The following is a 24,887-nucleotide window of genomic DNA, read 5'->3' on the forward strand; positions in this document are numbered from 1 at the left end:
TGCCAGCCATCACGCCCCCACAGCACCCCGCGCTCCTTACTTGAGACCCCTCCCTCTCCCTGCTTAATGACTTGTATGTCTTGAATTTACAATGGCAACCAGGGCTACCTAGGATTTCTGTGATATGGGTCATGTAATATCATATTTTATAACCACATCTCTTAGCAATCACAATTTCACTCCCAATTGTGGCTATAACCTGAGGACTACCTTAGTAATGCTAGTAGTATGAACCACTATGTTTCTATTTCAAGTAAATCAGTTCCAATCCAAGTAATTATTATAGATGCAATCAGTACTATTGTTTGGAAGCTTTTCCTTTAACACTTTTGCTTCCTGTGTCATGTTTTTAGATGGTAAATGTAGAACAGACACTTTTAATAGTGGTATTTGTTAACCACCCTGCCAACCTTCTTGAAGAGTGTTAAAAACTTTTTTAAAGAGCAGGAAAATAGTATGACACAGTTAAAGGAATAACAAAAATCAAATGTTGTTGTAACACATATAAAAAGTGTGCTTTGTTGCTTCAGATCTATAGTTTAAAACAAATTTAAGCAATTTACTAGCTAATTCATTGTTACAATTAAAATAGCTAATTTTATCTAATTAAATGCCACTCTCTTAATTTTCAAGGGGCAGATTGACCCAATTCTTCTCAAATACTATCTGACAGAAGAACAAGCCTTAAACAGGGAGGGGAGGAATACCCACTTCTAATACATTTTGATTACTGGAGCACAGTCTCTTTGGGGGTAAGTTTAGTTCCACACTCCAATTTAGAAGAACCTTGGGGGTACAAAGACTTTTTTATTTCCTGTTCTAACACTGAAATTTGTAGCTGTACTAACAGATATAACCCTATTATCTCCGAGATTGTACACTAGAGAAGATTTACCTGTTTTCAGCTGAAAATGATAAGCTGGCAATGGGCTCCATGGCAAGGCTAAGACAGCAACAGAATGAAGATTTGGCACATGTTTCCTAATATCTAAAGTGGCATTAGTAACACCATAAGCAATTAGCATTTCAATAACCACAGCAGGTATGAAAACGAGTCTGTCCTGAGTAACATAGTAACCAACTGTAACATTGTTTGATTGTTCCAGAATTTCTATCTGAAAAATAAAAAAAGATAAATATGCATTTCATATTCTTCACAATTAAGAGTTTCGATTCAGATCACTAAGAGAACTGTATGACTCTTCTGTTCAAGGAACTAAAAAGATTAAATTGTTAATATCAAAGAAATGATCAAGACAAAATTGCCCTTTCAATAAAATTATGAATAATTAAAAATGTTTTTTTAAATAAGAACTCATTGAAGAATGAGCATAAAGTGAAAAGCCCTTGGCCTTAGGTGACCTGACTTACTTCAAATGGATTATTCCCTTTGTTGGCTAATTTATTATTCATTAGTTCTATATTACTAAACTCTACACCAGTTACAGTGTCTTGGAAAAATGCAAGTTGTTATAGAAAAATACATATGGTAAGTTTCTTGGTTCTATGTTATACTATATGCATATATGAATTAAGAGCTTGTCTTACAAGACACTGGAACATTGGAATGGACTACTAACTATGCATTTTACAAATCCATACAGACCATTATTCTTTTGGAATAAAGGAAAAACAGCAATGGAACTATTATACTAAACTTGTAGAAACCAAAATATTATGCAAACCAGATAACAGCTTAATAACAGTAATAGCTCTCTATTGTATCTCCTTAAATATTCTGCAAGTAAATTTTGTATGCTGTTCCCCTTTTTCAGATTGATCTATTACCTCTCCTACAAGTGAACTGAATAACAGAGTAACAAAGTTAGAAGGAACTTTGGAGGTTTTCAAGTTCAACCCCATGTTCAAGCAGGAGACCCTACACCATTTTAGACAAAGAACTGTCCAATCTCTTAAAGCCTCCAGTGATGTAGCAATCACAACTTCTGACAGGAAGCCATTCCACTGCTTCATTGTTAGCTAAAATATATATCTAAAATAATAGAAGTCCCATTCCGCTGGAATGAGTTGCATGTTCCATTCCTGACACTGACACATTTTCAACCAGAGATTGCTCATTGCAAACTGGCCAGATTTTTCAGTCTTAATGATCAAAGCTTCTGCTCTGCTCTGCCTAAAATCAAGGAAATATATTCTAAAAGGAACTGGTAAATAAAAATAGTTTGTTTTCATATTTGTTATTCGCAACAATTCTGCCAGTTCTATACATTTTTCACAGAGACGTTAAAAAGAACCCTTAGCTTGTGTAATCTGATTATAAAACAGACACCAAATTTGCTTACTTGTGCATTGACATTTTGATTGAAAGCTTGCCGCAATGCCAGGGTGAGACCTTTAGTGACATTTTGTTTCAAGGAGCCACTCAGCAGCAGTCTTCTTGTATTCAGAAACAATACTGGAATGTAAAGATGCATATTTATTTACAAGTATCCTTTGTTCACTTTTTCTATATATTTTTTCTATATATTTTTTTCCAAATCACAATGCCTGGCCATATAATTTATAAACAAATTGAATTCTACAAGGGAATTTACATTTAGTACTGAAAACGTGAACTCAGATAAAGATTATTATTTACAGTCAAAGACCATTAATAGTTAATCGTTTAAACCAGCAAAAGCAACTATGTCATCATAATCATAATTAAATAATTAGAAATCCTTACTGATAAACGTTTCTTAGAGCAATATTTCTGGCCTAGAAGAATCTCCAGCTTCTCATAAAGTTTCCTAATTTGTTACTTGATGACAAAATCTTCTCTCCTTATTTTGGCCTTCTAATAAAATTGGCTTTTATACATGATCCCAGTTTTGCAAATTGTTCTGGATCCATTTCATTAAATGCTCTCATGAATAGAATATCTGGTGGTGTGACGGCAGAACAACCTCTCCTATTCTGGAACTCTCTAAAAGTACTGCAACTCTCAGAAATCTAGGAACCAGCTTGAGAAAGACTGCCTTGGAGGAAGAAGAGGACAATACAGGGGAATTAAGCAGATCTTGATATTGCCAGCACCTTAGAAAATGCCATTTGTGGAATCCGGAGGATCAGGAAATCAATGTTCCCTAGCTGGTCCCATCCTTTATCTCCAGGTATAGATTATCCACAGGAACAGAGGTAATAGCATGTTCAAACAGAAGCCTAGAATCAAAGACACAATTTCCCATCTAGAAACACAATATTCCCAATTCCCAAATCCTACCCATAATCATGGGAAGACATGCTTCTCATACAGTTCACATGAGGATCTTCTTAATAAGCTTATACATTAGGAAGGTATAAGACTTCTGGCAAGATCAGAACCAAACAGATTAAAGGTAAGAGGGACAGATGAAAACCACTCCTTGAAGAAGGAGATCTCAAGCCACCAGCAATATATGGGTGAGGAAAAGTCAGAAATAATAAATATTGAATTTATTAACAATAGGGTTTATATTTTATACTGAGCAAACCCATTATTAACTGCTTCTATAATTCTTGTAATAACTTACTTATTAAAGAGCTGTGTCTTTCAATTCTTATCAATATGATTACAAGTCTAGTGTCAGCTAAAAGAAAGTTGATGGTTGAAATGAGGCAGTAACATCAGCTATAAAGGTCTTAACCTTGATGAACAAACTAGCACATTATCCCATGTATGTTTGTAAAATCTTTGCTGGACGGTTCCTTACAACTGGAAAATATGCGGCATCATGTAGAGTACAAAACCGCTAAAACCTGAAAGGAATTTCCTGCTATTTTGAGGTGAGAAAGTGAAGAAAATTGTAAGGGAATCTTTATAACAAGGATATCAGAATTAGAAAAAAAATCTTCCCAAACCTAGCCTTCCTATGTGCATGATATGGACTTACCCTACCTGAAGTCCCTGGTGTCAAACTTTGTACCTTAACCATCAATTGGTGCCCATCCATGCAGGGGTGGGATTCAAATTTCTTAACAATCAGTTCTGTGGGTGTGGCCTAATCTGTGGGTGTGGCTTGATGGTAATGTGACTGGCTGGGCACAGCTTGTATGTAAATATTGTAAATATTCATGTAAATATTGGATTTTTTTTATAAAAAAAAGAGCAACTTTTACCCCAAATCAGGCGAAGCAGGCAGGCAGATTGAGTTGCTCACAGAGTCACAGATTCACTCACAGATCTACTTTTCTGCAATCTGCTGCCTGAGTCTGTCAGATAAAATTTGCTTGCAAGCAAACTCATAAAATTTGCTAGCAAAGAAACTCACAAAATTAATTCACAATACATCATGTATGTAAATATTGAATATTTTATAAATAAAAAAGCAACTTTTACCTAAAATCAGGCAAAGCAGGCAGGCAGATTGAGTTGCTCACAGAATCACAGATTCACTCACAGATCTACTTTTCTGTAATCTGAGTCTGCACTGAAAAATAGAAGCTTCAGTCCTAAGGAAGGTTCAGCTCTGCTCTCAGGGCACTTCTCCCCCCCACCAACCCCCTGAATACCACCCCTGACTGGGCCTCAAGGAAGCCTCCTGTTCTGACCAAGGCTTCCTGAGACACCAACAAACACACATAAAATCCAAAACTCTTTTATTTTAGTTCAATGGCTGTGAATTATCGTCATTCACAGCCCGGAATGAGTCTTAACCAGTTATAAATAGTCCCAGGGATGTCTGCCAAAATTATTCAGGAGACATCTTGTAAGAATGCACCTTATCTTACTTGAAGTACTACCAACGACTACAATCCCAATTAATCTTTTAAAACCAAACAGAGAACAAATTCACCACAGAGCTTTCAGAGTCCAAACCAATCAAAGCGAGCAACTTTGCTTCCTGCAAAGGTTTTCCTATCTTTGCACTTCTTTTATAACTTATGGGAGAGGCAATCACCTCCAAGCCTTACTTCCGAGTCGCCCCTTTTGTCTTAGCTGCTCTTGCCTTCTGGCAGCTCTGCGCACATGCGCACTGGGAACAGGCTCCCCTTGTTCCTCTGCCTCGCTGCTGCCAGATTATGGAGGCTCCAGAGTCAGCACATAACTCCCAGATGGTCCTGGCCCCATCTCTGTAACGGATGCAGGACCCTCACCCGAGTCCTCCCCAGACTCCCGAACTGGTCCCTGTTCTTCCCCACTGTCCGATTCTTCTGCCGTCTGCACAGGCTGTTGGCAAACCACAACACCTCCTGAGTGAAGGCGAAGCAGTACAACAGCTACTTCCTGCTTTCTAGCTAATCTAAATTGCCAGGTACAGGCAATATTCAAAACAGCTGATCGTTGGGGGGGGAAGGAAAAATAGCAATTTACTAAAAATTAAGTGAAGGCACAACGCAGGCAAGTTGGATGGTGCACATGCTAGGTAAGGGGTGACTAGGGGAGGGGCGGGAGGGGAGGGGCCAGCCAGTGGTGCGATTTGCCAGTTCTCCAAACTGCACAGAATCATAACAACCGGTTCTACAGAACTGGTCCGACCAGGTAGAATCCCACCCCTACATCCATGTAATACATCAAGATTCTCTATTTACTAGATCAGAGGTCCCCAAACCCCAGTCTGTGGACCTGCACTAGTCTGCAGCATGCCAGAAACCAGTCCTTGCAAACAAGTGAAGCCCCACCCGCGGGATGCAGGCAGCCTGTGAAACCACTCCTCCTCTAGTCCATGGAAAAAACTCTGTCCAAGGAACCGATCCCTGGTGCCCAAAAGGTTGGGGGGCCACTGTACTAGATAACTCTTGGCCTTGAGATTAAGCAGACTTTTCAGCCATTCAGCATTAATTCAAGCACTACTAATTTTAGAACTGTGCTATAAGAACTTTGAGGTATACTGTGTAAAAAAAAGATTTAAAAAATAGTATCTATCTACCGTTGTCCTTTTCACTTACTATACTAATTTTTAAAAAACGGAAATTATTACAATTTCATAATCAAAATCAATATCTAGCATCCAAATGTATACATATTCATACCTGTCTTAACAAGCAGGTTTCTGGACAGTTGGCATTCCAGAGGGAGAACTGTTGTCACATTAACAAAAGCTGATTCAGTAGCAGCAACAGAAGCATTTTCAGCAGATGTAGGGAGAAGTCTAGCTGTTTTCGCTGATGCTGTAATAGATGTCAAAGCTGCTGTCATTGTTAATGGGTATGCAGTTGGTGTTTTACTGATGTCTGGGCTTGTGGATTTCTTGGTGTCGAGTAATGCTTCAGTTTGTCTTGGTGCATGTGTTGTGGGCACTGAAGCTGTACTAAATTTCTGAATTGGGGATGAACTAGTGATATATTCAGGTATTATAGAACCATCCCTTGATACAACTGGAAAATTTGCATGTATTACTACTGGGCTTAACGTTGGAGCCATTTTTGTGACAGTGTTATTTTTTGCTAATGTTGACTTTAACGTGCTTAATGCCATCACAGATGGTGAATTGTCAGTGCTCAGTGAGAACAAGGATGAAGTCAGCATTGGTGATGTTGGAGCTGATTTTCCTGTAACTGGTGTTGCTTCTGAAGTTGCTAGAGATGATAATACACCAGGAGACACAGACGGTAACACTGTAATGACAGAATGAGTAAAGTTGGTTGTTGGCAACAAAGAAGTTAGCTGCGTTTGTGATGCATGGATAGAAGTTATGATAGCTGCAAAAGGGGTACGTGTTTGCAATGGAGTGATTGTGGTGATCTCATTAGGTATTTTAACTGTACCTTGGGCATTATTTGTATTATATGTGTGCAACATTCTAGTAGTTAATGCTGTAGATGGTTTGCTCAATTGATTATGTGTTTCTGAATTAAAGATATTTACAAAGTCTGTTGTTTTTCTTACGATCGAGTATTCTTTGATAACATTTAATGTTGGCACTGAACTTACAATTGATTCAGGAAGAGCTTTTTTATTACTAATTATACTAACTTCATTATTTATTGGAACAGTTAATTTAGTAATGAACTGAGAAGCCGATGAAAATGGAAGTGAGGTGTAAAACATGTTTCTTGAGGTAAACAACTTTTCAGAGTTTCTTGTCTGAGGTTTGGGTGTCCTGTGCAATTTGTCAGTAGACAGCCATGAAGGAGAATGTGTTGACAAAGTTGTAGAAAATGTATCCAGATTAGATGTTCGGGTGTTAGTAGCTGGGAAATCTTTAGATGTAGAATAGGACTGCTTTTGATAACCTAAAGTGAAATTAGTATTCCCAACTGTGAAATTTTCCAGAAAATTTTGAGATGTATATATCTTTCGTTCTGATTGTAATAATGGCATTTCTGTGATCTGTGACAACATATTTTGGTTTTGAAAAGAAGGTGAATATAATGTTTCTATGGAAGATAATGGTATGTTAAATTCTGAGAAATATTTAGACTTCATTTTAGTGAAAGGTGCAATTGAAATGTGCTGAACAGATGTTGCAGTTATATTAATGGATGCTACTGAAGAACTGGACGGTTTGTTCTTTACATAGCTTGTTGATTGTTTCCAGACAGGAATCTTTGAATATGTTCTTGCTAAAGCTGTGTGACTTGCAATATCTTTTGTGGTTAAGAATTTCTGGGTTGTCTTCTTTCCTGAAGACACACTATCATCAGTAGTGGAGTGCCAATCTCTATTGTCCCAATGCGGAACTAAAGCTTTATTTAATGTATCTAAGTTGCTTTCTGAAGTGGCATCAGTAAGGACCATGGAAAATGTTGCTGGGGTTCTCAAATGTTCGCCTGAGACCAAATCATATATGTCTGAAGTTGTCATAGCAGTTTTGTAAGTTGTGTCAACCATATGTGAATGTTCATCAGCAGAATTATTTAAAAGTGGCTGAGATAAATGTGAGCCTAAAGTTGTGAATACTACTGAATTTTTCTCTTGTTTTGTTAAACTAAGATTTGGGTTTTGTTCTTTAGATTCTACTGGCTTTAGCTTCATAGAATCATTAAGTGGAGTTATAGATGTGGTAGTAGAGGGAAATTTCAAAAGGTCTCTAAAAGAAGTTGGAGAAGAAACTGGAAAAGTTGTAAAAGTTGTTCTTTCTTGTGAAAAACCATTCAGAAGCATTTCTTCCCAAGGTGCTTGTTTGCTGACCGGAATTGTTAAAGGAAACTTTGTGGACAGTGTCTCCAAAAACCAGTATGAAGGGATACTGAGAACTGAGAACATTGTAGAATCTTTTGTGAAAGACTGTTGTTGCAATAATTTCTCCATAGAAAAATTAGAAGGCCATATAGTAGCTTCATAATTTCTATCAGGAGTATCAACCCAGGTTGATTCTGTGACGTGAGAATTTGTGAAATTGGTTTCTGAATCAAAGTTAGAATTTGATGTTGAAACAGTAGAATCAGCTGCTATGTAAGGTGGCCAGTTTGACCTCATAATTAAGGAAGGAACCTCATCTGTAGAATGGTAGCTAGGAACAGTTGCCAATGTTGGTATTTGCGCTATTGCATTATCTTTTCTTATTGCTTCTGAAATAACTAGAGTTGGCACTGTTGAGGAAGACGTATTAGTCAAATGAGAAAGTTTTTGACTTTCAGGAGATGTTAATGCTCTCTCTCCTGTAGATTGTGATATTATCATAGAGGACACACCAGTAATGGTTTCTGATAATGAATACAGAGCACCTGAGGTATGAAGATCTGATGCAGAAATCCATGGAATTGTTTTCCTGCTTTTAAGAATTGGGTATGATGTGGTTACAAACATGCTGCCTTTTTCCATGATGTCCATTGGTTTACTTGTAAATGGTGGGGTAGAAGATGCTTTATGAATTAATTCAGAAAAAAAAGTATTTTTTCTAAAACTCAGTGCAGCTTTCTGAGTAGGTAGTACATCAAAAACCTCACTGGGTATTAATGCACGGAAAGCAAATGGATGCCATTTCCTATCCCTTTGATATATATCTCTCTTGGCTGTTTCTATGGGATGCTTATTAATCAATTCAAAATTATAACTAGAAGAGAGGGTAGCAACCCAAGATTCATTGCCAACCTTTCTAGGTAACACATATTTTGTTGTGCTCAGTGAATTACCTGATTTTTTATTTGAATTAGATTTAGCTGTGTTTGTGCTGAATAAATGTTTCACATTTATGGATGAGGGCATTTTGGTAGATGACACAGACGGCTTGGAAACAACAATGATATGAGGTATATCCTTTATCAAAGACAAAGGGGATGGTAATGGAAAGTTTGGAAATATGTTTGATCTCAATGTGATTTCATTTGAAATGGAAGATGTTGTACATGGAATTATCTGAGATGACAAAGTAGTAGCTGGATGTGTCACTGATGATGATGTAGACAATGCAGGGGCCACACTAATTTGAGGCAAACCTGATACAATAGTCATTTCATCAGCTTCCTGACGCTTCGTTGGTGATTCAGTTGATACCTCAGAAGGTTCCTGCGATGCACTGTTGCCACTGCCTTGATAAAGAGTTGGTAAAAGCCTAGTTTGATCCATAGTTCTGGTCCGAGTTCCCGCTAATGTACTTTTTATTATCTGAAGCAAATTAGCATTCTCCAAGGCTTGCCTCATTGAAATGTCACCCACTGAGGAAGACTCAAGTTCTTTAGAAGGCCATGTTGGTGATAATACAGATCTCCAGTTAGTAAAAGGTTCTGAAGACGGAGCAACATTTATCCGTTGTTGCTCAGCACCTGAAAAATAATAAATTTGTAATGAAAAGCTACCAAAGTTCTATTAAAACAGAACACATGCACTTGAAATTTTTTAGAAAGGGATTGAACATCCACCTCCAACTCTTTCAAATAGAGCAGTTAATTTGAGTTCACATGAGAGCACTGGGCTGGTCAAGGGTGGATTATGCTGGCATAAAAATTCAATTTCCTGGATTCATTGGCATCTAGTCATGTCGCAAATAAAACATAGCTGGAAACAAGTATATCCGCAAGAAGTAGACAAAATGTAAGTAGTCCTACTCCTCTGGGAGAACAGATTCCTCTCATAGAGCAGAAAAGCTTCTGGGATAAACAATAACAACAATAATAATAAATCTGGGCAACAGTTTCATTGACACTGGTAAATGTAGAAAAAGGTAAAACGTTAACAAGGATAAATTACAGGTGAATGTAAGTGCAGTTAACATGCCTAAAAGGCCTATGATTGCCAACCCTGTTATCAGTTACATAAAATACAAAGACTTGACCAAGCTGCACTTGATAAAATTCCCAGTGTTGTTATCAGTTACAATATGCTAACATATTTAAAAAGTTGGAGTCAGAAGCCAAACAAATGAAAGAAATGCTGACAAGTATATATTGGTGACTTGGCAATCAATGCTGCATAGGAATATTGTCAGCCTTGGCTGGGTTCCTTCACAGAGCAGCTGTAGGTGTTATCTTGCCAGCAGTAATTATGTATATAATTATGTGCAGGAAAAGCAAGAAAATATAAGAAACAAAACGAGAGAAAGAAGAATAAAGGTTAAAATGTCCCAATAAACATCTCCCAAAAAATAATGTAAGGGCACATATATACATACATATGTACATAGAAACATACATGCATACTCAAACACAAAAATGTAAAACTATATATATGCAGTGTTGGTTTTCTATGAAATATCATCCGGTACAGCTACCACCTTATCTCAGGAAATTATGTTACATTATCAATGCAGTATAGTACCGTACCTACACTATTTCTGCAACAAGGAAGAAAATAAAAGGGGATGTAGCAGGAAGCAGCATGGCCCAAGTACACAATATTGAAGCAGACTGGGAATTTTTTTAAAAAAAATTAAGTACAGAAATAAGTGGAGCAATACAGAATAGAAAGTAATGCAAAATTTTGCCAATGTAATCAAAACTTTGCATGGACAGTACACATTTCAATAGATGACAACCGAATTAATATAAATCATCTTTCTTGTTAGACAGTTTAAAAGATAGTTAACTAGATTGGCGAAGATAATGCAACTTGCAGAGATACTAAATTAATTTTTTTGCTTAGATAAAAATATATATATTTATGATAAACCAGAAACCTCTTATAGGTTTTTTGTATAAAATGGGGGAAATGGTTTTGATGAGTAAAGAAAAAAGCTAGGTAACAGAAAGGAATGAATTTTCTTTCTCACTGACACAATTCAGCTAAAATAAAGCTCTTTAAAGTCTACAATCCTTTACTTTATTCAATAAAACATAAATATGCTGGTTCGTGCCCTTAATGTGCAAGAAATATATAGATTAATAACTGGAATTGTAGTTTCATTTTCTATGATGGTATCTTAGGCATCTGAAAATCTAGTCTCTGCCTAAGCAATTCTGTCAGTGAAGGCAGGGAACTCATTTTAAGAAAGCTGGCAGGGAAGACAAGATAACAGGTTAATAATTAGAAGGCTATCAACCTTTCATAACAAAGGGAAATACCAGAGCATTTTCAAATTGCCAGTACATTAACCCTATGTTTCCAGTGCGATTAAAATTATTTACATGACAGCATTTGGTGAAGTGAGTGGTACTGTATAATTAACTGCTTTTGGAAATGAAATGGAACCAAAAATGTGGCATACAAAGAGGAACACAGATAAGGGGGGGGCAGGAGGAGGGGGGAGGGAGGGAGGGAGAGAGAGAGAGATTTTCATCTCTACTTTTAGTATGGGCTTATCTCTACACCAAACTTCCCCAACTTCTACTGTACAAGCTTCAATTCCCAGAGTTCTCAGTCTGTTTGACCTAATTTCAACATATCTGAAGATAAGAAACTCAAGAAAAGATAGTAGACAAAAAGAGGATAGAGTAAAAGCTAACAAAATGTGATCCCCTCATAATTATACATTATGTAATACATAATATCTACAACTATCCTCTATAGGTATGCTAACTAGTTTTTACATTTCCCAGAATGGAAAAGTAAACTAACTTTCATTTTAATTGATATAGGATTCACCTTGAATTGTTCCTACAATGTAAATTAATTCAATACATTTATAAATTGAAATTCATTTCAAAATACAAAGATAAAAGCAATGACTCTCTTTTTCTGAAACAATATTTGGTTCAAAACAGCGTCCCACTTTTAAATGCATAAGAATGCTAACAAAGAAGGAACTGAAGAATTAGAAGCAGCTCAGATATATTGTAGAGGGGAAAGGCTACGTTTGAAGCTGTAATTTTGTTATCATTGGCAGAATGTGCTAACCTTTAGAAAATAAAGGATTATATATCCGGTCACTGATGTAACCAGTTTACATGTAAAAAGATGGATAGTTGTCCTACTGGAAAAAACATTTACCAGACTAGTCCAAATCAATAAAGTCATGAGCATTGAATGTTTCTTGAACAGCTCTATATGCACAACTTCTGCTCCTCGGACCTCTTCAAGGTCAACCTACTCTAACTCTTCTTTATCAAGAGACTATTTTTAACTGAATTCAAATGCAGGAAGAAGGGAAGCAATGCCCTGTTCTCATATTCAGTTGGACTAAATACCAGTTATCTCCTCCCCTATGTCTTAATCTCATACCCTTTAAGCACATTGCTACCAATCAGCCCAAGGATTAGTACTTCCCTCTTCCACTATCAATAGTGCTTTACAGCACTCTCTGAGCAGTTTACAATGTCAGCATATTGCTCCAAACAATCTGGGTCCTCGTTTTATCGACCTCAGAAGGATGGAAGGATCAGTCAACCTTCAGCTGTTCAGGATCAAACTCCTGGCAGTCGACAGGTTAGCTTGCAATGCTGCATTAATAACTGTGCCACCAAGGCTCCCCCTACCTCTAACAAGATCTGACACAGGCACACCTATTTCCTAATTTGGGGGATTCTAGATGTGTTGTTGTTATGGTGTTATCCCCTCCTTTGCTTGCTCATAAAATATCAAGTAGCCTGTATATAATGGCAAATGCAAACAATGTACAGCTTTGGGTTACTTCGTCTTTTGCATAAGCAACATCTTAATAAAGTATGATCAAAGTGGACCTGTTCTCCTTAAGATGATAATGACATTGAATTTGAGCTTATAGCAGAACTTAGAGCTCCACTCAGCACTGCTGATGTCCTGTCCCAAAGGCATCATTAGTAGGCTGCTTTCTTAATTCTTGCTGGCACTGCCAAGAGCAACCAGTTGGACAAAACAGCAAAAAAACACAAAGCAGTGGCAATGAACAATGACAAAGTTTTTTTTTTAAAAAAAAGTCCTCAAATATAAACATTATTTTATTTTGTTTAGACTTTATAGAAGAAAATCATTATTCAGAAGTATGTCAACTGCCCATCAGAAAAATCATGAGTATAACTGATTAAGATACAATATGTAAGATATCTATTGTATTTTAACACTTAAAATAAATACCTATTCTAAGTAGCTATTAATACTAGAAATAATTATTCATGCTTTTAGAAATCTTCCAAAGTAGCAACATATTAAACCAATCCTTTTAAAAGTCCACATATATACTACCATTAATAATAATTTATACTTATTTACTATCCACTGGGGCTCAGTGGCCTAGTGGCTAAGACACTGCATTTGTCAACCAGAAGATTGGCAGTTTGAGACCCATGAACTATGAAATGGGGTGAGCTCTCTTTTCTTGCCTCAGCTCCTACCCACCTAGCAGTTCAAAAGCATGCAAATGCATGTAGATAAATAGCTATCACTTTGATGGAAAGGCGACAGCATTCTGTGTGCTTTGGCATATAGTCATAACAGCCACATGACCATGAAAGCATCTTTGGAAAAAGCTGGCTCCTATCATGGTTCCGAGCCTAATCAGTAAGGAAAGAGACCACACTGTCAGCAGGACAATTCTTTACATTTTCTCAACTCGGCACGCAGTGACACGGATTTAGTTGGCATTACGGTCTTCTACCCTCCAGCTGATTACAAGGGCTCGGCACGGCCCTCCCTCCGAGAAGGCTTGCTCCAGCAAAGACCCACCGGCAGCCTCAAACGCCGCTGCTCCTTTCCTCCTTACTCTTTCATCCCACCCCTCAGTGAGTTCCTTGTGACACTCAACATCCCACACCTATCCATGCGTCCTGTGCAACCTCTCCCCCCTCCTCACTTGTGACAATTCCAAAATGGCACGCAGGGGCGTGGCCTCAATGTTGCCATCTAGCACATTGATAGCTCCCTCAACTAAGAAACGGAGATGAGCACCAGGCATGACTGTACAAGAGAAACCTTTACCTTTTAACTTTACCTTTATTTACTGTCCAAGACCAAGTTGCACTATTAATATATGCATAAGTAACTACATATAGTATATACATACAAAAAATGTCAAAACCATATAAAGTAAATATTTCATTGTAGGGACCAAACACTTTCTATTACCTAAGGCTATAAATACTGCCTCAAAACATCTGGTATTGGTCATTTAATAAGAATACAGGTAGTCCTAAACTTATGACTATAATGGAGCCTGTATTTCCACTGTAGGTCATGAGACAGTGGAAAACATATAATTGAAATTTCTAAATCAAAAGGAATATATTTTGAAATAAATTACACAGCCTTGATTCAAATACTGAAAGAATTGAAGTGGAATTTATTGATTTGCTTATTTCTTTTCTCCACAGCACCTCTTAAGAGCTCCAAAAACCTTTGCCGGAAGCTGAAGACTCTCCACAACTATAGGAAGATTTTTTTAAAAAACGCTTATTTGTCCTTCCATCAGTAATACAAAAAAAAAAACAAAAAACCTTTTCATAAGCTTGTACATTTATTTTGGGACCTAATATTCAGTTCAATATTATTCAAGGAATAATGAAATTCAGAAGATTAAAATGCTATCCATATATGGAGAGTCCCTTTGCCAGAATATATGATTTCTTTCCCTCAATTTCAGACGATGATTCACTCCCAATTCACAAATTCTTCTACTCCAGGCCACAAAAGAGCAGGAGACTTCACAATCAAATCTCTTCCATGTGCCACTTATTCCAAAGTTTGATCGTGATGTCTTCCTCATGCATTAACTTTTCTCACTCCCTTCTCTGAGACTTCCTGTTTTAGGTAAGATAGCAGTACTTACTGGGAACTATCCATGGTCCTGCTTTATAAAAGCTGCAGTGATAAAGCAGGGTTCCTCATATTTCTAATTTGTAATACTTTGTTTATATTGATTTGATCTGTTTCAGCAATAGAGCAAGTCCAGAAAACCCTTCAGTCATAAACCTACTCCTTCAAGGAAAAAGTACACATAATCCCCTAAGTGTCAGGGCTCCAACAAACCCATCCCCATTCAAATCTTAGTCTATGGCCGCATCTCTCAGAGTAAAAAAAAAAGATTTATTAGGAGTGGCCATGTTGGTGTTAGCTGGGTGCTGCCGACACTAAAATACATCATTCATTTCCCCTTTGACCCTGGTCTTCCTCCCACCCCCTGGACGTATATTCTCCAATGGGACACATCCATAGCCAAGAGTCATCAATCATGCTCTCCAGTAATATTGTTGCGCATCAACAGCTTTGGGCTGCCAAGGCGATTATCTGAGACATTTAAGGAATGCACTGTTTTCCCCCACTCCCTTTCTGCTGGCAACTAAAAAGACCAAAGGAGTATTTTTAGTTGACACTAAGATTAACTATTACAACAATTACTAGGTTGCCTAGATATCCATTGAGAACAATAAATATAAATTAGGGTTCACTAAGAATAATAGTTTTCCTCAATCTTCACAGCACACTGCCTTATTTAGAACATTACTATTTATTAGTAATAATTATTAATTAATTGTAATAATTAATACAAGTATTACTATCTATGATGACACTTTCTGTAGCTTTACTGGCCTAAATGTCAATTAAAAGCACTCTCAATTTACCCTCTGATTTCAAAAGGACACTTATTTTTGTTGAAACTCAATGCAAAGTGCCTTTAATGGGTATTCATTAAAAGAGCGCATGATATAAAAAAAATAATCTAAGAGGTTTCTATATTAATATATGATCACTACCAAATTATGAAATTCACATAAAATGGATTTTTTTTGGTGAAAAAATAATCTACCAAGATTATCAGCCAAAATTCTTCCCTGTGAGAGACGCTTTATCCAAGTAGAGGAATCTTACCTAACGGAGGTGAAAGTGGCTCTGAAGACATACATATAGAGGTAGTCCTCAAGTTACAACCACAATTGACCCCAACATTTCTGTTGTTAAGTGAGGCATTTGTTAAGTGAGCTTTGCCCCATCTTACAACCTTTCTTGCCACAGTTGTTAAGTGAATCACTGCAGTTAATAAGTTAGTAACCCAGTTGTTAAGTGAATCTGGCTCCCCCATTGACTTTACTTCTCAGATGGTCACAAAAGGGGATCACATGACCCTGGGGACAGTGCAACTGTCATAAATAAGAACCAGTTGCTAAACATCTTAATTTTGATCACATGATCATGGGGATGTTGCAAAGGTCATAACTTTGAAATATGGTCATAAGTCATTTTTCAACACTGTTGTAACTCTAAATGGTCACTAAATGAACTATTGTAAGTCAAGGGCTACCTTTATGCAACTAAGACACTGTTCTGCCTAGATTTGATGAATTCTCAGATGAGCAATAGGAGAGAAAGCATCGGAAGAAACCTCAGAACATTCGGCTGAAATGCAGCTCACAAGCTGACACTAGGCCAAACAATGCTGCCAAAGATGACAATATTAAGGTCAGTCCCTCTCCCCCAAAGTCTAGGAAATACTTGGAGTGCAAGAGATAATGTGCAGTAAAAACTGGGACAGATCTTGCACGATTGAGGCTTCTGCTAGGTTTTAGGAAATTAACAACTCCTAGGCTCAGACAAAAAATTCCCTATTGCTTGTGTCTGATGGTCTTGTTGTATCAGCAATTACAGGCTAATGATAAGCTGCTTGATTTGTTAATCATGGTTATGATTATCCATACTTCAACTCAGTTTTTGTAACTCTGGATACTCTTTCAGATTTCTTTATGGCAACACATTGAATCTGAAGAATTAGATACGTTAGATTCTGGTTAACGACCCTGCTTTCATTGTTCACTTGCTCTCTCTCCTTTGTCATACTTCTTCCTTTCGCAGTTTACAATCATGAACAAAAGTCAGATCATGCACACACTGCCTGAAATCTATATATTATGTGCTAGCATCTTCAACAACTGCAGCAGCTGTTTAATACATGATTTAATAATAAACTTCATTGGTTTCTTAATATTTTTTAACTATACTTGTCCACAGTAGAGGTTGCTGAAAAATTAAAAACTCTCCAGACTGTGGCTGTCATAAGACCCACACAAAAGTCAAAAATGGTATATTTTCTGAGATCCATTTTTCCTAGCTAAAAAGTGCAAAGAGAAAATATTTGACAAAATTGCCACAATCCTGGTCTTTAAAAACCGCAGTGAGAGACATAAAGTAAATTAAAGTGTGGATTATGTAAATGAAAAGATCATCCTAATACAGTATACAGGGTTGAACTGTGGAATCCTTTGTGCTCTCTTGCAGACATTTCATTTGCTTGCAAACACTTCATTACCCAGGTAGGTAACATCATCATTGCAAATGTATCTGGTTTATCCTGCCAATTTGGTAAGGATGTAGTTTTCTCTTTGGTAGTTCCTAGATTAGGGCATTATTTTCTACTTGATTGTTGGTCTGGTGTTAATCTGTGCTTATCTGGATGTTGGCTGCAGGGAATGTATCCTGGGTTTTTTTTCTTCCTATCTTTTTTATTGTCTCTTTTGAGTGGGTAAATGTGCTTTACCCCTATGTCTATTGATTGGTGTGAACGGTTTCCAGAAATTCTCTAGCATTTTGGGATTAGAAGGGGAGGGAAAAGAACACCAGACACATCCTCTCCATAAGGATTCCACAGGAAAGATCTTGTTAAACATAGTTTACACCAACATCATTCAATATGTGTCTCCTTGCAAAACATCCTTGCTTTTATTACATCCAATTCATGTACAACTTGTACTCTTTATTTTTATCATCACTCTATTTTGGGGAATTTGTTTAGTATATGTTTACACTATATTGCAGTCTATTAAGTGTACAATAGCAGTATGTCTAAAACATGATGTACTTACCATAATTTTTTAAAATATATTTTATTGCTAAAATGCTAATCATCATCTGGGCCTTTAGCAACTTTTTGCTAGTGGAAGGTGTTGTAAAAGAAATGCAATATCTATGAATGAAGCATAATAAAATTTATAAGCAGCCACAAGTATGGATTTGAAAAATAATTTATGAAAACCAAGATAATTTTGTTTCACAGGAGAAAACAGTGAGAGGGGGGAGAGATTTATATAATTTATAATTGACTATCTTTTTCCTATGAAACTAAACTACCTTGGTCTTCAGAAATTATTTTTCAAATCCATATTTGTGGTTACATCATACAATCATTTGGGTTCTCAATCAACAATAAAGACTACTTATAAACTTACAAACACATTCATGTTCCTAACTTCATCACATCCTTGGCTTAATCCTTGTTCAATCAATCCATTAAGTGTTCCATTTATTTTCAGACATGCTTTATTTCCATCATTTATCATTCTTAAAATTGTCTTTTAAGTTACAGGAAAGCAGATTAGAATTGCATATTAATTCCAGTTCTATATTAAACTGGATATTAAAACTGCACATCAAAAGAAATATGATCAATTATTCAGAGAGGTATAAGATCACTTATATGTGGATATGTTTAAGAAGAGGCTGGAAAGCCATCTATTGGAGTGTTTTAATTTAGACTTTTTCCACTAAGCAGAAGATTCCTCTTTCAATAAAAAAATTGAGCCTACGTTATTTAAGTATGAAGTTTTCTCACTCTCACGCACACAGAATCTACATGTCTGCATAAATAATCTACATTACTAAAGCTCAGAGCTGGAAGGGACCAAGTCCAGTATCAGGGTTCCAGTTAACACACTCAACAGAATCAAAACTCCAAGGGACACATATTCCTTGAACTATAGACTCCTTCTATGGAATGTCATATTGGAACAACTTGGGAAAACCTGACTCTGAAGGACCTGAAGTTTTTCCCACCCAAATCAAACGCCAAAGTTCTTCCCCTCAGGTCATACGTCCATTGCATAGTCCAACCAGGTCACAGCCACCATCTTGCCTGGCTTTGGTCCACGCCTCTCCAACACCTGGAAGAACATCCTTGGCTCCCATAGGAAAGAATGTTGTTTTGGCTACACATTACCAGCTATCTCTATCTCCAACCTTTAGTTCTCACTATTCCAACCAGCCTGGCTGTGGCAGCCCTGAAGATGCTCCCAAAATGGCTCCAGCTTAAAAAATGGCTTCAGGGCTGACATCCAGAATGGCTTGGATTGGGGTGGGCAGTCACTTAACAACCTACAATTCTCAATGAACAACTCCAATGGGGGGATGTTAGGATTGCCATCCTATATCATTGCAGTTCCATGACATCTTGCTTTGTGATCACACTGACTTACAATGCCAATCCTAATCCCAATTGTGGTTATAGGTTGAAAACTATCTGTAAACTTCTTAAAATCTAAATTATATGCCTCATACAGTAAGTAATCATAAAATACATTTATTTAACCACTACAGTAAGTAATCATAAAATACATTTATTCTACCAAAACTGACACTTGTTTTGTCATGATTTCTAAGGAATGGCAGGTTGATTAATAATAGTTAAATAAAGCTTATTGTTAGTAATGTAAAAGGAAAGAAGAAAATATCATTTAACAAAGGTTAAGGAGACAATGCATTTATAAAACACATGTTACTACTACGGTTTAACAAATGAATATGTGAATAATGAGAAAAATGACAGTTTTCAAGAGAACAACATTATAAAAAAATGTTCCCTGCTGTGCATTCTAGTAGCACCTTTGTGATATGCTGATTAGCATGAAAATGGAACTTCTAAAAAGCAAAGAATCTGACAATCTCATTAGTAGAGATCAAGGTTCCCTGGAGAAAACATAAGCAATCCATGTGTATCCAATACCATCTATTTTTCCTTACTTCCTTCATCTTAGCCTTACTGTGTTACAATCATTTTTTAAAAAAATCTTAAGAGCAATTCAGATCAAGCACTTTTCTAATAGTGTACATCTACTTCCATGAGGCATAGAAGTGCATCTCTAATCTTACATATTCAGCCCTCAGAATATATTCAGCAGCCTGTGCCTAAAGACAAGTCCTGAGCTGACATAAAGATTCAGCAGTTTCTACTAGTAGGATTTAACTGAATTATTTGCCTGACTCACACTTCGTACTAACAGAGGCAGTGCTTCAAGCACTGCATTAGAAAACATTATTGAAGATAACTCCGGTAGATCCATATGGTAACTGAAGTACTAGCTGTGAAACATTAGAAGAAAAATGATGGCGTGGCAGCTTCTAACATTCAATGGGACAGCTAAGTGGTTTCTTCACCACTATGCTGGAGCTTAATGGTATCGCTACCAGGCTATCATTCTTATACTATAATAGCCTTAATGCCATACAGGATAAGGGGACGAAACAGTGCAGCCAAAATAATGTTCCCTTCCCAAAGAAAAAATTATTCTGTTAGCAATTCTATCACATTATTGTTCCCCAAATCCAATAATTGGCAACATTTGGGAGGTTGATGGTTGCATTTAATATATGAGAGTTATGATAACAATGGCAAATTGGATGGGGTAATAATAGTTAAGGCCAGGTTTTATTTGTTTTTTGCTAGATATAGGAAAGAATGCTGAGATCTTTCTCTACTTTTTAAGCTATATTATGAATAATGTATGCGATATTTTACAGTTTTGATGTGTTTATATCTCAGAATGAAAGAAAATTGCACCACAAATGTTTAGCAATCAGGGTCAGAAAAGGAATTTGCTGGTTGTGCATATCACTTCTTGTGGCCCCATTTAATATGCAATGCCCAGAGGACTCAGACTGTTGGGGGCAATATGCTGACCCTGTAAACCACTTAGAAAGGGTTGTAAAGCACTGTAAAGCAGTATATAATTCTAAGTGCTATTGCTAAAAAACAAGTAAGAAGAACAGAGAAGATCATACTTTTCTTCTTATATCCACCATATATTATATCCCAAGGTTCAGGATGATAGCACCTATCATATAGGAGATAGAGGTTCGAGCAGTCCCTGACAAATAGAATTGAAATTACTTAGAAGCTCATGCCATAATCAACATCTAACACACTGATACGGCAGCCATAATAGTAAACCATCTATATTAGCGGTCGCCAACTGGTGGAGAAAATTTTGGGGGCCGCAGAGAAATCTCACCCCCAGAGCACCCCCCCAAAGCAATTAATCCAGGCTGCGCTGAAACACAAGACTGCACCACTCACATGGCCCATGAGAACCCTCCCCGCCCACTCTCCTTTCCTGGCAAACTTGCCTGCTAAATAGCTATTTTTCCTTTTTCCGACCATCAGCTGTTCTAGGAGATTTAGATTAGCTAGAAAGCAGGAAATGGTTGGATTTCTTGCTTTCTAGCTGGTCTTTAGATCTTCGGCTCTGCTTTTAAACATAGCCAAACCTCCCTTAGGACTGAAGGTTCTATTATGCAGTGCAGACTCATGGCAAGCTAATTTTATGTGACAGACTCAGGTAATCGATGGCAGATAGATAGATCACTAAATGATTCTGTGAGCAACTCAATCTGCCTGCCGCTTTGCCTGATTTTGGGTAAAAGTTGCTCTTTTTTATTAAAAAATTCAATATTTACATACATGATGTGTTGTGAGTTAATTTTGTGAGTTTGCTTGCTAACAAATTTTATGAGTTTGCTTGCAAGCAAATTTTTTGTGACAGACTCAGCTAACCGATGGCAGATAGATCTCTGAATGAATCTGTGATTCTGTGAGCAACTCGATCTGCCTGCCTGCTTTGCCTGATTTTGGGTAAAAGTTGCTTTTTTTATAAACAAATTCAATATTTATATAAATATTTAAAATATTTACATACAAGCCATGCCCAGCCAGTCACATGACCACCAAGCCACACCCACAAATTAGGCCACACCTACAGAACTGGTTAGTGGTCCCTGGGATTTAAAATTATGAGTTTGGTGGTCCCTGAGGTCCAAAAGGTTGGCGACCCCTGATCTATATAGTATGGACTTCAGATAAAGCCTGCGTACAGAATACACAAGTGACAAAGATTAAACTTTTCCAACTTGCAGCAAAGTTAAGAATTCTACAGAAGTAACGCTAGCTACCTAGATTAAAACATTGCTGTATTAATGCTTTTGTGAAAGGAACAAATGAAACCACTTTGTTTCCTAATATGTAGAGATGACTCAATGGATTAGGTTGGGATTCAAAAGATCAAAATCTCAGGATTCCATGTTTTTTAGTGAGTGGTTCATGAAAGAAAAAACTGAGGAAAAAATACATAAAAACGCATTGTGCTGCTGCAGCAGTATGAAAGATATAAAGAACAATGATCTAAATCAATTTGCTACCTATTTCAACTGAGCCCTAAAAGACTGACTGGTTTCCCTACTCCCTCCATTCCATAAAAACTTGTCAAAAACAGATGCCTGGGTGCAAGTGTTGGAGCTTACTCCCTATCCTTAGAAGCAATCTACTGTGTATGTTAGAAGGTACAAACTGTACTTGATGAATTGTGAAAATGGGCAATGGTAAAACTTACCTGAGACGCCCTTTCATTACACGCTGCAAGAGAGTCCAGGTCAGGGTTAGACTCCTACTACTACGCCATTGACCTGAATCTGCCAAGCTGATAAAGCCAGCCCTTGTTGCTAGGCACCCAGCTTTCGGCGAAGTAACTTGACAGATGTGGTGTGTCTCTGAAAAATAGAAAAATGAGAAGAACCCTCCCCAACCGCAACCAGACAGCACCGGGGTAGGGCTGGATTATCTTGCAGCGTGTATAGAAGGGGCGTCTCAGATAAGTTTTACCAATGTCCATTATTCACCACACTGCTGCGAGAGTCCAGGTCAGGGACATACCAAAGCCGGCGTGTCCTAGGGAAAGTCTAAGTCTGGTCCACATCTTCTGATTCTGGAAGTACTTTTTGGAGCACTCTTCTGCCAAATGCTGCCTCTGTGGAGGTGGAGGTGTCCAGTTTGTAGTGCCAGATAAATGGAGAGGGTGATGCCCAAATTGCCGCCCTACAAATTTCCTCTATGGGGTCCTGGATAGCCCAGGCAGCTGATATGGCCACACTCCTGGTTGAGTGAGCCATCAGTCCTTTGGGCACCTGGAGAGATCGAGTCTCATAGGCTGTAGTGATACGAGCCCCTATCCAACTGCCCATCGTGGATGGGAAAGCCTTGGAACCTAAGAGGCAGGCTGGAAGGACACAAACATAGCTTCTGTTTTACAAAAGATTGCAGTCCATTTAATGTATATATGGAGAGCCCTCTGTATGTCCAGCATATTCCACTTCCATTCCAACTCATGGCGGGGATTAGGGTAGAAGACTGGTAGGACTAGTTCCTGTGCCCTGTGGAACCATAAATTGATTTTTGGAATAAAGGTGGGGTCTAGGCGCAGCACCACTCTATTTCGATGGAAGATGCATAAATCCTGTCTCACAGAAAGAGCTGCCAACTCTGACAACCTCCTGGCCGACGTGACAAACACCAGGAAGGACACCTTGAGAGTCAAGAAACGAAGACCCACCGTTCTCAAAGGTTCAAATGGGAATCCCATAAGGGCCTGGAGCACCTTCGAAAGGTCACAAGTGGGATACCTATGGACTACCTGGGGATGCAGGTTTGAGGCCCCTTTCAAAAACCTGTGTACTGCCGAATGGTGGGACAGAGTTGTAATTATCCTAAGCTAGCATCGTAGACAAGGCGGAAACCTCTCTGAGCAGCATGTTTGGTGAGAGTCCCCTATCTAGGCCTTCCTGAAAGAACTCCAGAACATCTGCCATTGTGGCTGAAGACAAGAATCGGTTAGTCTTAGAGCACCAATTGCAAAAAGCTCACCAGGTAGCATCATAGATGTGATTTGTGGATGGTCTTCTCAATGCTTGGATGGTCTTTATCACTTTAGATGACAGATTGTCCTTTATCAGCGATCTCCACTCAAGGGCCAGGTGGCAAAATGATCAATAGGTTATATTACCACAGCTAACTGGAACCACTGGGGTTCTGGACGGAGGAGAGCCCCCTGGCTGACAGAAATCTTGATGGGCGGGATCCTCTACGGGTGAGCAATCAACAGGTTCACCAAGTCTGCGAACCAGGGGCGCCTAGGCCAATGGGGTGCTAGGAGCATTAGCTCCACCTTCTCCACCAACATCTTCCAAATGACGACTGAATTAGAGGAAGAGGAGCAAAGGCGTAAAGGAGACTTGGAGGCCATTTGTTCCAAAGTGCATTGGTCTCCTCCACTCCCTGGGTGGCAAACCTGGTGAAGAATCTTTCCAACTGAGCATTCTGAGGGGTGGTGACCAGATCGGCTAATGGAGGGCCGAACCTGTCTGATACCTCCTTGAACCAGGATGGATGAAGATACCATTTCAAGTGATTGACCCTAGCTCAACTGAGCCAATCTGCTTGGAGGTTGTCAACCCCTGAAATATGGTTTGCCCTGAGGGACAAGAAGGTGCCTCTCCGGCCACAGCCCCAAGCTTTCAGCTTCCTGCATCAAGGCCTTGGACCTGGTCCCCCCTTGTCTATCACCTTGTTCCAGAAATATCTCAGAGCCAGATAGATAGCCCTGAGTTCCAGCCAATTGATTGGGTGAGAACTGTCTTCCTGGGACCATTGACCCTGGGCTATCTCGGTTTGCAGATGCACCCCCCCCAACCATAAAGACTGGCATCTGTCGTAATTGTGACTTTTTCTGGCTCCTTGAAAAGATGGCCCCTCCTGATGGCCTGGGACTGCCACCACCAGAAGGAATGCAAGACTGGTGGAGGTACCCAGACTTTGAGTGATTAGTGACTGGTTCCAGCTCGTTGGAACGGCAACAGGAACCACTGCAGAATC

General features: G+C 38.2%; 1 protein-coding gene across 2 annotated transcripts in view; it reads right to left on the reverse strand.

Moving 5' to 3' along the window:
* Window positions 1–24,887, reverse strand: part of KIAA1549L (KIAA1549 like) — a 155,637-nt gene that overhangs the window by 85,782 nt on the left and 44,968 nt on the right. For both annotated transcript variants that reach the window (XM_087951028.1, XM_026664635.2), the window contains exons 2-5: window positions 9,301–9,627; window positions 5,953–6,537; window positions 2,304–2,416; window positions 896–1,115 (exon numbers count right to left, since the gene is read on the reverse strand). In XM_087951028.1, coding sequence (XP_087807154.1) covers window positions 896–1,115; window positions 2,304–2,416; window positions 5,953–6,537; window positions 9,301–9,627 — 1,245 coding nt within the window. The remainder of the gene's footprint in view (window positions 1–895; window positions 1,116–2,303; window positions 2,417–5,952; window positions 6,538–9,300; window positions 9,628–24,887) is intronic.

The sequence above is a fragment of the Notechis scutatus genome, chromosome 1 (assembly GCF_049901735.1).
Source record: "Notechis scutatus isolate UNSWTSFEM ecotype Mainland chromosome 1, rNotScu1.2, whole genome shotgun sequence".
Lineage (NCBI taxonomy): Eukaryota > Metazoa > Chordata > Lepidosauria > Squamata > Elapidae > Notechis > Notechis scutatus.